This window comes from Hyposmocoma kahamanoa, unplaced genomic scaffold (genome assembly GCF_003589595.1).
Source record: "Hyposmocoma kahamanoa isolate Upper Pololo Valley unplaced genomic scaffold, ASM358959v1 270, whole genome shotgun sequence".
Classification (NCBI taxonomy): Eukaryota; Metazoa; Arthropoda; class Insecta; order Lepidoptera; family Cosmopterigidae; genus Hyposmocoma; species Hyposmocoma kahamanoa.
The window spans coordinates 148,177-166,880 of NW_020653770.1; the positions used below are offsets into that span (position 1 = coordinate 148,177).

Consider the following 18,704-nt stretch of genomic DNA (forward strand, 5'->3'; position numbering starts at 1 on the left):
TTCATTAATCTGTGATGTACGCACCATGATCGTGCGTGTCACAAAGGTACGGGACCTTCGATGCGCGAATTCCACTCTCGACGCAGCTGTCACAATACGGTACCTCCAGGGTAACATTTGAAAAAAAGTTTATTTTTATTCTAGTATCATAAACGCTTAGACCCTCAACGTTTGGGGGCTTTTTATTACATTTGTATGCTTCTGGTAGCAATACGCTGTTAGATTGCAACACAATTTATAAGATATCAATTTATTAACACTCCTTAGAGTAAAGTCCGCGGTATGATTACGCCAAAATTGTTCCACATTATATTAAAAATTAGCTGGATTTTTTACTAAATTAGATCAACTGAACCGGCAACCTTGTATAAGTAAGTCGCGTATGTTAATCAACGAGCTATAATATCACGTATACAAATATGAAACCTGTGTAAAAATAAATATTTATTGTCAAATTATCCTCCAAAACGTTTTGAGAATCTGTGGCATGTAGAAGTAGTCGTGTCGTCTCCGGGTCGTGTCGTTATTAAAACTCATACGTTAGTGTCTTACGAAGGCTTACGTGGGGCGAGCGTGAGTTACTACGGTGCGCACTTTGCATGTCGGAATTACATTTCTGCTCTGTGAATGCTTTTTTTATCTGGTTGACATCGTATTCGTCTAAAATGTGGAAGTATATTATTTAAGATGGAGGTTGCTCTCTGTGTGTTTTTGAATTTTGCCGAAAAGCATGTGGAACACGTCGTAAACGTAATTCTTTATAATAATTTATTTTTTAGTTTAGGGAACGCATTAAAATTATTAAACATTAAGTGGTTTTATGCGGTTCGAACCACTTCTCGACGGATGGAATGGTCGACTATTGGTGGATTTGTGACTTTGATTTAGACCTACAAAGAGACACACAATGAAACACAAATATCCACATAATATTTTATTTCTATCGTCACAGATGTGCCCATAGATCAACAAAAGCTATTACATAATATAGTAGAACGTCATTGTACATACATTAGCGGGTGTCTTTGGACATCCTGTCGCCTTCGCCGGCACCGACACCTCGATGTGTTTCGTCGCCGCTTCGGGCGGCGGCGCTGGTAATGGATAAGGTGCTACTGTCAATACGGATACTTGATCTTGCGTTTTTTCATTGGACGACTATTTATACAGCATGTATGTATGAACCAAGAGGTTCCACTTCTCATGCACGCATTTCGGTCGCCTTTTATTAAATGCTAGCTAACTAACTAGTAACTAGTAACTTTACGTTCTACGTTTAGCGACGGCCAAAAGCGAGAAAGGGTAGTTACAAAGACACAAGAATATATTCGGATCCCATTAGCAGCTGCAAACAACTTTGCTTATTTCCGCATTAACTTTTTTCAGAGCCATAATTTGTAACACAGTCGTTTATTCTTTGCCGCTGCCGCTGCTGCCGGCGTGCCACCGCATCGCCGCGCGCGGGTGGACTATACCCGTAAATCATTTGCAAGTGGGGCGGTTTCGCATTAAATAATATGGCCTGCGAGTTGCAGATTCGCTCCATTTAAGAATTCAATTGGAAACCTTTTTGGTAAAGCTGTGTCTGTCGACCGCAGCTGGTGCGTTTATTCGCTTTACCACTCGTCGACTTATAATTACTTACCCCCATTTAGGTTGTTGGTTTACTACGGTCAGATGAAAATCGACAAAATATAATTGTCTTACAGTTCTAATTTCGTAAAGAATAAAAAAAACTGCTGTACAGTTGAACTGTGTTAAACATTTACAAAATGAAGGAAAGAAAATAAACTGGAAATGTGCCAATTTATTAAAGCTAATCCAAATAAAGAAATAAATCTCGTATGAAGGACAATGTAAGACAGAACAAAAGAGGTGGCAATAATAAATGGATCTCCCCACTTCGCTAATCACTGTAGTCGGTCAGTGAGCACTGCTGCGACGGATTGAGCGCAGTGTGTGCGCGGGGCAGTGACAAATGGCCGCGAATTATCGCTGCGATGATAAATAAATCACGCGACTAAACGCTGCGCGTGAACGGGAGAAAATATAGGGAAATGAGAATTGTTAATGAATTTTCATTTATGTTTGCAGCTTAATAAAATGGCAAATGTTTGTTTTTGGAACTCTTAACGTTTAATACGATAATTATATGCGTCTTGATATTTAGAACGATCATTAAAACAACAAGAACTCTTAAGTCTGAATAAAATTTCTAACCAAGTACAATGGACATTTCCCCACACAGGAAGTCACAGTAGGCAGAGGGCGGGTGAGGTTGGGCCCGTGACCCCGCGGGGCTATCCCCGTCGCCGGCGTTTATCTGTCTAGAGCATATAATACAAATTGAGTGTTTGTGCATTATTATACATCACATTGCAACAACCGATCCTGATTGTAAATTGCAATAGCACTTTTTTACAGTGGGTTCTCCCAGGCTTTCCGAGGACAAATCTGCAAGTACATTTTCCGTCTTTCTGAGCATTCGTTTTAGAATCGGGTATGAATACTTATTAATTATCGTTAGGATAGTTAAGGTTAATATTAAGGCATTTGTAGTAGCAGAGACCTGAGTGACCTCCGAGTCTTGTGAACGCGCAATTGACTCGAAAAGGACTGCGCCGACATTTATTATAACATACTCGGAGTTAAGAATTACAACTTAAGAATGACTCAGTGTTGTGAAGGGCCGCACGAATCTTAAACATGTTGACGACTAGTGGTATGCACGTAACAGTAAGGACCATTTGGCATTTTGGAATACATTTTTTGGTATTTGCGAAGATCCAAAGTGTGAGTGCTGTTATCTTATCATATATTTGCATATGTATTTTGATATTGACAGACTCGACGCTTATTTGCCTTGCTTACTTGTAGAACTGCAAGTACGACACTAGTAAACACCCACTAGCCGCTAGCCGCATCCACCGCGATGCGGTCGCGCGCGCCGTGAACGCGGCGACGACGGCGGCTACATCTGCATTTTGCGCGTCATAAACCGCATGCCGCTTTACCATTCTGGCGTGCCAGAGGGCGCCATGGCCAAGAATTTCAGCCAAAAAATGTAATAAACGTCAAACTGCTCTTTTATACGGCAACGACGAAACACGTTCTTTGTTCTTCTCAATAAAATGATGGTTACATAATTTCTGCTAATACCAACCGTTGGCAATAATTCACAGTAGCTCAAGTCCTTTACATATTTTCTTGAGCTATATTTTCATATTTTCGGCCCGCTACTAGATGGACGGACGACCTGGTACGGGCGGCGGGTGCACATCGGTGCATCCATCCCGATGCACGTGGCGTTCGACCGGCTAGTCTGGCAACCGTAGAGAGAGAGAGAGGCCTATGTTCAGCAGTGGACGTCTTCCAGCTGATATGATGATGATGATGATGATATTTTCACGCGCGACGTTCATGGGAATTGAATGAAATAGACCAATTGAACATTTAATTCGACAAACTGGAATTTACATCAACTTCCAAGATATTTTTGAGAAATTGACAAATAATCGAATATGAATTGCTTTGTCGATTGTGGAAGGGGAAAACATCGAATGGCGAAGGTTAAAGTAATAAAAAGTAATGAAACGGAATGTCAACAAACAAGTTCGGGCTCCAAAAATTGAGGATACGGTTTTCTCAATAACATGCCGTGTTAGTTAATGTTGTAGCCTTATTTCAAATTAGTAAATAATATAAAATTGTAATTTTTAGGTTTATTGAACGTCACAATGTTTGACCGCCTTGAAATTCAATTATTTTTGTGAAATTATTCCACTAGTTTCTTATAATTATTAATATAAAGATCGTCAATTAGAAAAAAACCTTCGATCCGGTTGTCGAACCAACGCTTTCCAGCAAACCGTGCCAGACGCTATGCCAATGGAGCCACGGAACGAAGTATCGGACCTCACGAATTTTTCGTAGTGAAAATATTTTTTTAAATATTTTTTTGTTGTATGTTTTAGTCCTGTATTATAAGCGGAAAATAGAGATTGCATCGGAAATATACGCTCGCAATAGGTAGAAGTTAAATATGTCGAAAGTGGTTTGTTGTTGTGGATGTTGTCGCCAATCGCCAGTCGCCCGCTTTGGAAGGGCAAGGATGTCGACAGGGCGTGTTTGCCCGGCGAGCGACAAGTTCGGCTATTACAGAGTTTAAACGACCGCTGCCGAAATCAGCCCCACCAGTGCGATGCGGTGTTGCCCTTACCAAGGTTAGAGGTTGCGTTCATCGATAGCTAACAACGCCATCAAGTGACTTTGTTTTTGTTTTTTGTTGAGGGGATTTTAGGAGTGTTGTGGTCGAGTCGTTCATATATTTTTTGTGAAAAGACTTTCCACTAGTTTGTTATTATTATTGGTACAATGTTCGAACAACACAATGAAAAATTCCTTCGATCTGGATTCGACCCAGCGTCTGTTGCCGGTCTCTTACTAACTGAGCTACAAACCAAGTCACCAGATCTTATTGTTCTTTTTGAATTTAACTTTCTGGACTTACGGATTTTTCTATTTGCTTGTTACGAATCTTTGTATTGGGTTTAACAGGCTATTTTGCCGTCAGCGCCACCTGCCGGAACTTCGTTCAATTTTATAATTCAATGAACTCTCTGAAATTTGCGATTTAAAGGTCTGAGTGGCACTGCAATTGTTAAGGACAGGCGTGCACCACCACCAGGTACACGACTCGCTCGTCCCGTCATTTGATATTACAAAAATAAACTTAAATAAAATTACACAAAGAAAACAAAATTATTAAGTTTAATATAGACAAGATTTATACATTAACTTTGAAACCAAAGGAGGATATTCATAGTAGGTTTAATATTGAAATGTCGTAAGCGAGAATAATCGAGAAGGCGGACAATGGGAAGTGGACTCCATAATGTCTCAATTACTTTGTGACAAGAAATAGCTATCGGTACTGCCGACGGCGAAACACGGTCGGTCGTCAAACTTCGCTGACCAGTGCGGAAGTTACTACCTTGGTCTTCATTTCTGGCACAAGGTTGGCAAAAAATTACAGGCGTACTCACTTGTATTTTAACCCCGAAGATGCAAAAGAGGGATGAACTCGTTATCTCCCCGTCGGTGTGCGCGTGGAGATATACGCCGTAGCACACGAATAGACGAACCGAATGAACTACGTATTTATTATTGAATTGATATTCAATTATTTTTTGTAAAATTATTCCACTGGTTTGTTATAATTATTAATACAAAGATCGAACACTCAGAAAAAATTCCTTCGATCTGGCTGGACGTATTTATTGTTTTGTTTTTATTTATTTTAGTTTTGACATATACATTTGTCGGCGAAACTTGTTATTTATTTATTTTATTTTTAACCGACTTCAAAAAAGGAGGACGTTCTCAATTCGACTGTATGTTCTTTTTTATTTTATTTTTTTTGTATGTATGTTACGCGATGACTCGAAGGGTGGCTGTTCACGCAAGAAGATTCATTTTTATAAATAGCGCCTAACTTTAATTTGGGAGCAATTACTTTAATGATTGATTTTGCTATTTCTCCAATTCAAGGCGTTTTTCTCTCAATATACTTTGAGTAGTGAGAACCTATTTTTATTATCTCCAGTGTCAAGTTCTGTATAGTGGCGAACTAGGGGATATTTCAATAAAACTTAGCAAGTAGACGTAATTCCACGTACTTTTGAGGTCGGTTTTTTTGTACATATAACATATAATCTCTGTACTGAGATTATATGTTCTTATGTCCAATTAAGACTAGAAAAAATACTGAAATACTTTGACGCTCGTCATCCTAAATATACATTAGAAGGTATATTTTTTCGTTTCTGTTTGTAACCTTTCTCCCTTCTCTAAGGCCCTGTGTTAAAGGCTTTGAATCTGCGATTGACTGTATGACGGGGTCACCGTTTGCCGCCGCGACCGACGCCGGTGCACATCAGTGTGATGTTCCGCCCCTGATTAACGCGAATGTTATCTCGATGGCCTATTGTGTCCAGGCTCTTTGATTAAGACTGTCAATGGTTGTACGACAATTGTTTGATAAGCTTTATTACAATTATAGGTTTGGTTCACTTTCCACGTTAATCTCAGTGTAGAAACAAAATCTGAACACATTAATTGAAGCAAGTAATGCTGTAGGTGTCCATTGGGTTTTCATTTTAAATAGTCTATGAAAGTTAAACCGCTAAGAAAGATATTACAAAAACTGACCGAATGAATAAAAATAATGGTTTTGTAACTCGTTATGACTTCATAATATACGAAACTTTACGTTTTAAATACAACAACAATGCAAGAATATGTTGTTGAGACTGCGAAAATAATTTTCATAAAGCAATTTGAAATCGCCGCGACGTCTCCCACCTTTGTCCTCGATTTACAGTTCCCATTGGAGCAAACGCTAGATTAAAATGTTTCACACACATCGTGCATGTATATTATATCAAATGTTCGCAGCGGTTACATTCACGGCCCCCGACGGACCGCACAGCTCGAGTTGCAGAAAGAGACGTGTCACCGGCACGTTAATAAACGCACACCTGCGCCCGACCCGCACTGAACTCAGTCCAAAACCATCTCTAACTTTCATTTTCGGTAATAAAAAGTCTCCCTGTACATTTTTCCACGTCTAATGTAAAGCACCTCGTGGTGAACTTCAGGCTAATATCCTTTCCGTGCCCAGCATTCAGGACGCGTATTACAGTACGCCTCTACTTCTAATATATGCAACTTTTTCTGCCCCCGCACGCCGCAACCTCGCCCTTCGTCTGACGTATATGTATGTGCCATTATAGCCCCAAATGTTTATATCAAAAGGGCAATGAATAACGATTGTTATGTTTGTGACCAGTTTCGGAACGACTAAAATAAACTTGCGAGTTTGTGAAGGTCACTTCGGGGATGAAATTATGCTGATAGATAATAAAAGTGTGTTTTATATATCTGCTGTTTCTATATAAACTATCATTATAGGCAGGCATTTAGAAAACATTAACACTTGTTTGTAAACTTGTTCCAGCAGGAGATCGCAGTCGAAAAAAAAAACCATTCGATATGAATAGTGGTCCAGCAAAGCCCGAAATCGTACGGAGCGCGAGACGAATAGCGTCGCCTCGAGTCATCGAGTCCAGTAATTTGGACTGAAACTGATGGAATATGCTACTTGTCGTTAATTCTTATCGCTCTAATTATTCGTAGTACGCGTTCACTTTCATATTATCCATGTAAAAACTCCAATAGGTACCAAATTATGTGAAGAAAGGCGCATTTGTGCGAGGGGTAAGCATTCCTGGCGTGGCTGCGTGCCATGCGACCGCAGCTCGGAATGTCTGGAAAGATAAAATGAAGTCGGTGAAATGATGCTTCTTTGACACCCTTCACTAAAGTAATGAAATGTAATACGGGTTCTCTGTCGATAATAATAATTTTAATTGAGTCTACGTTTAACTGCATGATTAGACATTTAAACTTAGGGTATATAACTAACAAACCCGCCCGGAACTACTCACAGGATTCTAATTAAACTTAGACGATTGAATAGACCTTGTTCCGCATCGTAACTTGCAGGTCATTGCGAACATTTACTGTATTGAAAATATATTCTAAAATGTAAGTTTTTTTTTGTTTCGCTAAATCCTTTTTGAATTATGGTGTAATTTTTGAAAATAGCTTCTTATTCTTTTGTGAAAAATGTTTTGAGCAGTAAAGTTTTGTCCCATCTTTTTAAAACCAGTTTAGCCGTGTTTATATCTTCGTTAATTGCAAAGATAAGAATTTTGTTTTCATTCCTTCGATTCACCGCCCGCTGTATCCGGAATAAAGACATTTCACGTCCAAAGATTAGGGGGATTTAGGCTGCGATTGTCGCGGGGCGAACAAGGGCACGGAAAAGTGGTCCTTGATTATGAAACCACGTTCCTGTATTATTTATAGAGTAGGCACATGGAGTGTGAAGCAGTTCATCGGATGCCCGTTAACGTATTGGCATTCCTGTAAATTAGATGAAAGATAATGATCATTACCCCTCAAGAGTCTCATAAACTCAGAGGAAACCGGAGCTCGAATTCAACATCTGTTACATATATCGGTTGGATATAGTACGAATATAGTTGAAAACATTTTGTTTACTAGATTTACCTATAATAAATGCATGTATATTAATAGGAAGTAAAGTTTTAGAAGTTTGCGCTTTTTCATTTTATATACAAATTTTATTAAGAACTGTTTCTTCGTCAGTAACTTCAACATTTTATAAAATTTTCTCTATCCATACTTTACAATGCTTTCACTATTCATAATTTTTTTCTCTCACTTTGATGTTCGCTGCAATCTGCGATCCATCAAATGCTCTTGTGACACGTTCCGCTTCTTCCCGTCTCAAATGTGTTCTCCCTTTCTTTTGAATCATTTGCTTAATAACAGGAGAAATAGAGAGAGTTGAAGTTTTAACATACTGGGCTTTAACATAGAGAAAAGTTAACCAGGTCAATAAACAGCATCAACTTCGAGGGTTCTGGACACCGCGATGAAATACTATATAAGGATAAGACTCATACTACAACTTTTAGTTTATTGGATTTGGAAAGATTCAATTTTCAATGAGTTTGACGTCGAATTATGACTTTACCTGCATTTATGTGTACTATGTTTACATTGGAAAATTTTACTAAATCTTCTTTGTTTCAGATGTCTAAAATAAATAATGACCCAACGGTATGATGACGTGAACCACATGGAAAACAATTAAAAAACATGAAACATAAATTGCCAGCGATAATAGGATTTAAAAAAAAAACAATTTGCTAATGATCACAGGACGCTGTAAAAAATGAAAAGAAACGACATACAAAATGATCAATCTTTTCAACGTCGGCTTTCTCAGAAACCGCTAATTTTAATTACATAAAAACTTTGAACTGGATTGTTTAGAAGAACGAGAGATGCTTTGGAACTGACAAGTGGCTGAATGTATGTGCTTGGCAAAGAAGTGAAGTAGTGATTGAACAGTGCATCGTCAAAAAGAAGAAAATAGAAGTGATCTATCAAGATGCAGACCAACGTGCAAATCGACGCGAAGACGCTGCGGCACTCGCCCGAGCACGGCAAGAAGGGCGTCTACAGACCCACCGCTGAGGTTGGTGCTAACTCTTATTAAGTAACTTGCGTAATTTGCAGAACATTTGCCCAGCGTGGGCACCTTAGCCCGCTCGTATTTTAAGTGGCATTGAGTTGAGTGAAAAGCCCAGCGCGTTTCTGTTGACGGTTACACAAATATTTACTTAGATCGGTCATAAAAGGCAGAAGGGCCTTTTATATCCATTTGCATTCGTTCAAGCTTAGTCGCTATAGATTACATAAATTCTTATTTTTAGAGATTCTGGTATTTAGTGACCAAGCACGAGCGACCCTCTAGGTTTAAAAACGTACAGGTGTAGTGAATAAACATTGCACATCGGGACAACTCAGGAACTACGAATGGATAACTGCGACATTGGGTATTCATTCATAAGGTTTCGTTAATTGTCATAAATAAGAGTGTGTGCGTCCCGTTGCAGCTATAGTTTGGTGTTTCATAGAACAAAATCGTGCGATAAAGCTGTCATTCTTATTTATAGGATTTCTAGCTGCACGTAAATTCCCAGGACTATTGAATGTATCTAATGCTATCTAGTGCTGAGTAACGGAACTCTAAAAGCAAGTAGTTCGTGTGAGCTGTTTATAGAATAAGGTGTAGTATAATCAGTTTCGACGTTAGTAATTATAGAAAGTTATAGCATTCAATTAATCACGAAATAATTTATATACGAAAAGTATTATGTTACTTGTCGCTTGTTGTAGTTGTGTCTTGCATTAATGTATCCAAACAAAGACAAGCTCGGTTTGTTTGAAAAAACAAAAAAAAAAACTTTAATTTCTTAAAGAATATATTATCTTAGCAATGGTGGGATTCAGTTTACAAGTGTAAGCGTCTAACGACAATGGTTCTGGTACTAATGCCGCCTTTGATACCATTTTAACTATTTTATTTTGTTCCATGTAAATACATTAGTCATAATTACGATAACTTATCGACGACTTGGCAACAGCGCTCGGAAACATTCGTGGTTTCCGAGTTTTCCCGATGATCAATGTTTACGCTACACCTGTAATATGAATTTGTAAATAAACAGAAATACTCGCTAATGTGTCAAAAATGAGTCCTTTTTTCCGTAAGCGTATTTTATTAAGCAGCTGGTCATTCAACACCGCGTCGACATTCGCCGCACGCGCCCCGCGGACATTGCCCGAAGGGGTACTTATATCTGTAGGTACTTGTTACGGCCCATAAACGAATCCATACCTACTTGTGCCACGCATGACACAGATTCTTAGCAAACTTCTTCGAGGTGGTACCGTTTCATAAAGTGGTAATGGTATTTTAACTGACCCCAGCGAAAATAAACAAAGGAATATATTGGTTCTTTCTAGGTTTTAAACTAACTGGTAAAATGTCCTAAATATAGTACCATCTTGTGCCTTGTTCTCAGAAGATTGTCATTATACCTAGTCTGTCATTTGTATTTTCAATTATATACATTAGGACCACTGTATACGTTATTTGAAATTCCTTTCTTTAACTCTGAACTCTTTCATTAACTGACTTTGAATAAAAGAGAGTTATGTATGTCCTGTCTGTGTTTGTATGTTTAAACAGTAATAAATTAAAAAGAAATGTTTTTACCTATTACTTTGTTACTTTCCAAGTACCACTAAAAGTGCACCTAACTAATATCCGAGGTCTGCACTCAAATCTTGATTCGGTCCACTACCACCTTGAAACCGACAAACCGCAGCTGCTGTTCCTCACAGAGACGCAAATCAGATGTCCGATTGACGCAGCGTACCTCAGCTACCCCGGGTATACCCTGGAGCACAGGTTCGTACATCGTGCCGGAGTCTGTGCCACCTTGATGCACAGTTTTTCCATTTTGTGGCTTCTGGTAGACACAGGAGTTACACAAACAGTGTACTGCTGTGTTTACCGATCGCACAGTGGAGATCAGTAGACAACTAAGCTGTTTCAATATCTGAGTGAGACGTCTGATAAGATTCAGCACAGGTATCCAGCGGCGCAACTAGTCCATCTGGGGGACTTTAATGCACACCATCAAGAATGGTTGTTCCCATACCAGAAGACCGATCACGCTGGGAGATAGACGCGTAAACTTTCGTTAACGCTAAGCCTATCCCAGCTTGTCAGTGGCGCCACTAGGATACCAGATGTTGAATCTCATACGGCTAATTGCTTGGACCTTCTGCTGACAACTCATCCGGACCGATACTCTGTGTTTGTGGAGGCCCCACTGGGTACTTCCGACCATTGTCTGGTGAAAACTGTATCCGTATACTCCCCACCCGATCAGGGCCCTAGTGGTATGAGACGGGTGTGGCGATACAAGTTAGCAGATTGAGACGAAATGCGCCATTTCTTTGCGTCATATCCCTGCCAGGCGTGCTTTACTTCAGGAGACTCGTCGAGTTGTGCTGATGCTATAGTCGAGGACTTGCGTTTGGGTATGGAGTATTACATACCATACTCTGATGTACCCAATAGACCCCAATCTCGTCCACGGTTTAACGCTGATTGTAGTTGTGCTGAAGCACATAAACAGTCTGCGTACCAGTCTTGGGCAGATGCTCGACTACGCAAAACTCCGAGTACTCAGAATTTGAAGAAAGCTTTTAATAAGGCCGCCAAGAAGTGCCTCTTATTCAGCAGGCAGCAAATTCTTTTGGTTCCTGGCCAAAGCGGTCGAATCTAACTTTTGTCGCCCATCTTTGCCGCCTCTGCTGAGGCCGGATGGTTCGCTGGCTCATACTACGGAAGAGAAGGCGAATCTCTTTGCCTCACTCTTTGCAGAAAGTTCGCGTCTACATGCCGCAGGGACTCTACCACCTACTTTACCTCAGGTTGCACCATGGCGTCAGTTCGCATATGCCAAAAAGAGGTACTTAGAACTCTGCGAAATCTAGACGTGAATAAAGCTAGCGGGCTAGATGGAATTCCAGCAACAGTCCTGCGTAACTGTGCGCCTGAGTTGTCTTCTGTTCTCACACACCTGTACCGCCTCTCACTTGAGACTGGTGTAGTTCCCAGGTCGTGGAAGCTTGCAAAGGTGCAACGAGGGCGATCTACTGGGGATCTTCTTGTGTATGCCTGTTACATATGGAGCGAGGCTATAGAAAAGCAAGGCGAAGCACTTTCAGTGTCTTTGGACATTAGCCTTTGACAGGGTCTGGCACGCAAGCCTTTTAAGTAACTTCCCTCTAATGGGCTTCCCACTGATCTTTGCAATTGGATTTCAGATTTCTTGAGCGAACGTTCGATTCGAGTGGTCTTAGAAGGCTACTCTTCCGAACATATGGCGATAGTTCCTCAGGGTTCCGTGCTGTCTGCAACTCTCTTTCTGCTGCATATCAATGATATGTTAACTCCAGGTACCTTTGCGTATGCTGATGACAGCACAGTTGTAGATAGGTAGTTGCCCAATGCAAGGGTCAGTGGAGAGGAAATCCAGTCTTGTCGAGAGTCCATGGTTAGTCGTTTAGATTTGACACTCCAGGCAGTCTCCAATTGGGGCGATGCCAATCTTGTCAAATTTAACGCTACCAAAACGCAGGCGTGTCTATTCTCCACAAAACGGAGTCCCTTTGAGCTGACTTCGACTTTTCGTGATATATCCATACCGATAGCCGATTGTCTCCAGCTACTTGGAATGGACAGGTCCAATTTGAACTTCGGCAGATACATTGAATCCATGGCCAAAATTGCAGCAAGGAAGCTTGGGATCCTTTCCAGGGTGAGGCGTTACTTTACACCGGGACAGTTGCTCCAGCTGTACCAAGCACAAGTTCGATCGTGCATGGAGTACTGCTGCCACCTTTGAGTTGGCTTTGCGACATATCAACTGGCCACTTTGGATTCAATTGACAACCGTGTCAAGAGGCTTATAGGTGACTCGGAATTGGTGGAGGCGAAGCTGCAGAGCCTTGAACACCGCCGTAAAGTTGGCTGCTTATCGGTATTTTACATGATATATCACGGAGAGTGTGCGATGGAATTACACGATTTAATTCCGCCTTCTCCTTTTCATCACCGGGGGACTAGGCGTAAGCTTGGCTTCCACCCTTTGTTGTGGATATTCCAAAGATTCGCACGAAGCGTTACGCTTCCACATTTATATGGCGAACGGCTATGGAGTGGTATTCCCTACCTGCAGACTTGTTCCCTGAACGTTATAACTTGGACCTTTTCAAGACGAGAGTGAATAGGCATTATTTAGGTGTGCATGCTCCATCGTCGACCTCATCGTCACTTTCCATCAGGTGAGATGGAGGTCAAATGTGCACCTACAAATTTCTGTTCGAGAGTGTTGACACGTACAAAAGAGACGGTAAAGCAAGTTTCTCCATTACCTCTCCACAAAAGGGACTCCTCCATCTCCTTGTACACCGTCGTAACTAAATTTATTCCTAGACTACTTCCCCTCGGAGTGCGAACAAAGAATGCCTCTCTGGGAACTAAGTGATAGTGACGCTCACAAATAAACGTAAGCGCGCATTTTCCCGTAGCTAAAGTAAATGGTTTTTTTTTCACTTTAGATTATTTAGACTAAGAATACGTTTTTTATACAATTATTGTATTCATAAATGGTTAAATAAATATTGAATTACAATTAAAAGCCTGTCAAGTACAAACTTTTTAAAGGTATTATAGCGAAGTTATTATTAGAGTAATTTTTTACTAGCAAGTTATATTTGCTATCACTGGGTAAAGGCAAAAAAAAATTCAAAAATTATTTATTGTTCTTTTCACCTTAACAATACAAATTACAGGTTATTTAAAGAAAAGAACATCATACAGTGACATTGCGAGGTGGAAGACTGGTGCCTAAACTAGGTTGGACCTGTACTATAGGTCACCAGGTATCCACCACCGGATCTCAATGATACAATATTGTGATGTTTTTGAAATTACTAAGACGTTAAGGGTAAATTGGCGTGATGATTTGAAAATACACTATTTATTTGTTATTTTGAGAAAAGGTAGTATGACAAATTAGTTTCAATAGAAAAGTTAGTAAGTGTGATAAGAAAGTGGTTATATGTAAAAGTTTTGAGTGAAAAGTATGTATGCATGTGTGTGTTAAATAAGCGAGGTTTAAGCAGTAATAATAAAATATTTAATGTTTACACGAAGACACGTTCAGAGTGAATGAGACAATCATCGATTCATTATTTATTTATAATATTTAAGTATTTATTATTATTTATTAATTCTTGTCTTTGTTAATTCTGACTTACGACAAATTTTTAATAATATTTAAAAACAATTTCTTAGATTAGTTTTTGACGTGTATCGGTACAGTTCTCAGGTGTCCCTTAAGCTGTCTCCATTTTTCCGTTGTAAGTTTGAAGTTGGAGCTCCACTGTCGTGGCGGGTAGCTTAAATCGTTATGGTAGGCCAAAGTTCACATAGTGCTTTGAAAATGCGTACAGTCCCAAACCTGCTTCGTGCCAGCGTGGTGGACTTTGTCTTTATTTTGTTTCTAAGAGAACCGTGCACAGTAGTAGGACGTATATGGATTGGTGATGTTAGTTTTTTGTGTTTTTAGATCGTTTGAGGTAGAAGTTTCATAAAATTTTGCAGTTATTCGTCTGTTTTCGTTCTCCAAACAAACAAGGGTACACACAGGGCACAGCTGAAATTTGTATAATGTTTCGAAGACGGGTTCCGCCGTAGCGCTAATGCAGCGCAAATGATTCGAAACATTAACGACGTATATGAAGTGAATGCAATTAACAAACGCGCTGGGCGTTTGTTAATGGTTTGCTTTATCCCGCAGGGTAAATGTTACCCGAGCAAATGAGCCTCGCGGACGACCAAAGCTTAAAGTGAATAATGTCGAATTACGATCTATTATAGAAGCCGTTGTAATTCATCATTACAAACTGCAGTCATTGTCACGGTTTGATATAAATATAATCACAATACTAACCCATTTGCACTACACTTTTAAAAACTGCGAAATGCTGTCCGCATTACTTGTTAAAATGTGCACTGTTTAATTAATCGTCACAGAGATGGAAGAGGTTTGTACGTAGACATTAATTTAAGATGACAAACACAATTTGAACTCTGACGAGAGGCTCAAGCAGAGTATTGTTGCTAACTGATTGGTGGTGGTCCACTTGTGGATTACTTCCACAGCTTCCTTAGATTTGGTATAACCATGACAGTGAAGAAATGTGGACGATGATGAGAAGATTCAGAGAGAAACCACCACCGTTAGTTTTACACGGAAATGCCAGAGCATTTGTTACCGAACAAGTCCCTTTACAAACACTCTTCGCCACTATAAACGTCAATTTGGCTAAACCCCAACAGGATTTTTTATATTTAGATAGTTATGTAAAAAGAAAACTGAGGAAAATGCGTTTCGAGACTGGCCTCCCGTGCCTACTATTCCACCGTAAAATGACCGTAAAGGAATAAGTAAGCTTTGAATTAGATGGTAGAAATGTATTGGTAGCACGGGACTATATTTTAATGAATTATAAATATTATGTACTAAAATATGTTTTCTTGTTTACATTGTTCTATAGAAAAAGATTTGAATAAATTAATAATTAAAAAAATAATATTCAAAATCCCATCTTAAAAGTTCGTGGAATTACACTTATTTGCAAAGTTTTATTGAAATCAATTACTAAAAACCCGTAGTGTTCCACCCTTTGAGGCGGAATATTTTCTTCAAATTTAAATGGGACCACTCCTGAGGTACCCTCTTTCCAATAAAAAAAGAATCAACAAAACCGGTTCACAAATGCCATATGAGTTATAACGTAACATACACATAAAAAAAACATGCAGTCGAATTGAGAACCTCTTTTTTTGAAGTCGGTTAAAAAGAAAATGATGAATATTACAATTTATTTAAAATTTGTATATAATAATAACAATGGGCTTTTTCACGGTAGGTGCATAAATATGTAGAGCTGTTCTTAAAAACAATTCTTGACAACTATAAAAACATTTTATATCAACAAGCATAAAATGTTTGGCGAATAAATAATCTGTACCGTTTTGGGATGAAATAGTTCTGGGGACGCTGTCATAGATTTTAATAACCATTACAAAAGGTTCTATTTAGCATATTAATCAAGTCAACCTTAATGATAGGTGCTAGTTCAACGGTTGAGTGTGGGTAGCTTTTGCTTGAGTAAAAGATTGATTGTTTTTATAGACCTACCATAACGCCTGTCTCCCGTTGGGGTAAGAGAGCGAGTGGCGTCTCGCTACAATCCTGACAAACCTCCTTCGCCGTATCAATTCACATGTGCTGTCAATCTACCAATATCCATCATTTCTAGATGACCAAACCGTAGAAGCATTCTCTTTTGTGCCCTGTCACTACATCATCTTTCACACCACTACGCTCTCTTACATTATTACATCACATTGTTCCGTATCCTGTGTTAAGTATAATAACCACATACACTGGGCGAAGTTCTAATTTTTACAGCTTGTTTTTCTGTCATACCCAACACTCACTGCCGTACATCATGGTTGTTTGTTTTTAATGTCAAATTTGCATATTTCTGAAACATATGGTCCAAAATTAAATTTAATGAATCGTGGGCTACGGACTTCCACTAACATTGTTACACATTTCTTCTGTAGTAACAGCAATACAATAGCTGATTTTTAGGCGACGAGGAATCGTCATTAGTTTTGTACCCGACACGTCTAATAATAGGCGCTTCTATAATAAAACTAAGTCGAAAATCGTGTTATGTTAACGTATAACTCAGTTTCATTTCATTGTTAGGTCCCAACCAGCATTTTGATGATCGCGAGGACAAAAGCAAACAATAACTTATTATGTAACATCATTATTGACGATAAAACGCAGCTGTAAAAAACGCGCGTAAACTTTTACACACCCGTAAAGCGATGAAATCTCGCTGACGGAGGTCTGCGCGTGTGCCTTGATGTGTGGGAAGTCAACGATTGCCTTGTTGCCATTCGGTTATATTGATGTTTATTAAAAATTAGATAGAAGCGGTTCTGTTTTTTTCAATCGAATACTCAGAAATAACGTTAAAAAACCCACACGTCGCGCTCACAATAATAACTTCCCGAAATTCGTAAAGCATTTTTGAAAAACTGACAAATTAGGCATAAAATAAGCGTGAGTGGCGCCCATGTGGCACTAGCCGTGTATGCTATTTGAATGACAAATATGACAAAATTGTGTTTGATATGAATAAAATATAATTGTATATTGGCTGCCGTAACGTGTCACTAATAAAGGACATGTCAAATCAGGAAACAAAACGCACAATGAGCCACACATGCACACGTCCACGTCCCACATAACCTTACCCACGCCTACCACACATTCTTACACACACGCTCGCAAGCACCGTCACACAAATAAACCCACAAAACATGCATTTATTTAACATTAAGTCGAGATATCATTTGTTAGTATTAGTTTTATTTAATACACTAATAAAAAATAGTGTTATACTTTTTAAATGTATATTGTCAATTTCTCACAAATCTTACGTTTTAAGAAACTATGTAACTACGACCATTTCAAGGGAAGGATAAATGGGCATCTTCTGCGCAAGCTCGATCTATCTATCCACTGGACTTAACAATCTTGATTGTGCTCTAGAGTAGACTCATATTTCTATATAAAAATAAGTAACATCATATTTTATGGCCATGGCATTCTTAGGTTCGTATGGCTTATTCCCTAATAAATTTATGCATCATAATACGATAGGGGAAGGTTGCTGTAATTGGACCACTTAATTTCGCAATCTGTTACATTGTCTTTAAAGATAAACATCAAATAAAAATATTTTTGTGGTTGCCTTATTTGAACCACGGTTCTTCACGGGACTTGGAGTTTTTAGAAGGAGTCCAATGAGGGCGACCTCAAAAAATGAACTTTAAACGGTAGTAGGTAACTAAAATAGTAACAAAAAGTGAACACACAATTTGACCATGAACTTAACGCTTACGACTTTGGTATTGAATATTTACACGTTTCTATGATTTTAAATTAACAAGTAGATGCCTCTATTTTACAACACTAAACAATACATAGTCGTAATTATATCACATTTGGCACGTTAAGCAGAAATCAATAAATTACAAATCCAGGCTCAGGCCAGGTTCAGAATTAGTTTAATTCCACGAGTTATATGTTCGACATTCTGCAATGACAATAATATATGCTTAGATATATAAGTAAGGATAAAATCAAGACAACAAAAGGTACGAAGTTCGAAACCCTGAAAGAACTTTTAACTTCGTGTATACTTGTAGTGATTAGTGAACTATGCAATATACTGTTCTTATTAAATTTAAATTGTGTGTCATTGAAATAGGCGCCACTATTGGACCAGTCCGTTGATAGAAACCCCTGTGTGGCCCATTGACCGCAGCTAGACGTCTACAATGAAAAAAATTGAAAGTAATTTTCTTACGCAAGCAAAAAATATGTGAAGCTTTTATGTACAACAACGACGTGTTAAAAATGATATTTAAAAACAGTCAAATACGTCACTCCGTGTCACGTGTTGTGGCTGCAATTCAATCCGAACCCTTGGATTTACGTAGCTCTTATTTTGGGTAATTAATAATA

At 38.9% G+C, this 18,704-nt stretch overlaps 1 protein-coding gene across 1 annotated transcript in view; it reads left to right on the forward strand.

The window, feature by feature from the left end:
- Positions 1-9,046: 9,046 nt before the first annotated feature.
- LOC113229015 (dipeptidyl aminopeptidase-like protein 6) overlaps positions 9,047-18,704 on the forward strand; it is a 566,288-nt gene continuing 556,630 nt past the window's right edge. The window contains exon 1 of the mRNA XM_026462486.1: positions 9,047-9,133. Within this exon, the coding sequence (XP_026318271.1) occupies positions 9,047-9,133 (87 nt within the window). The remainder of the gene's footprint in view (positions 9,134-18,704) is intronic.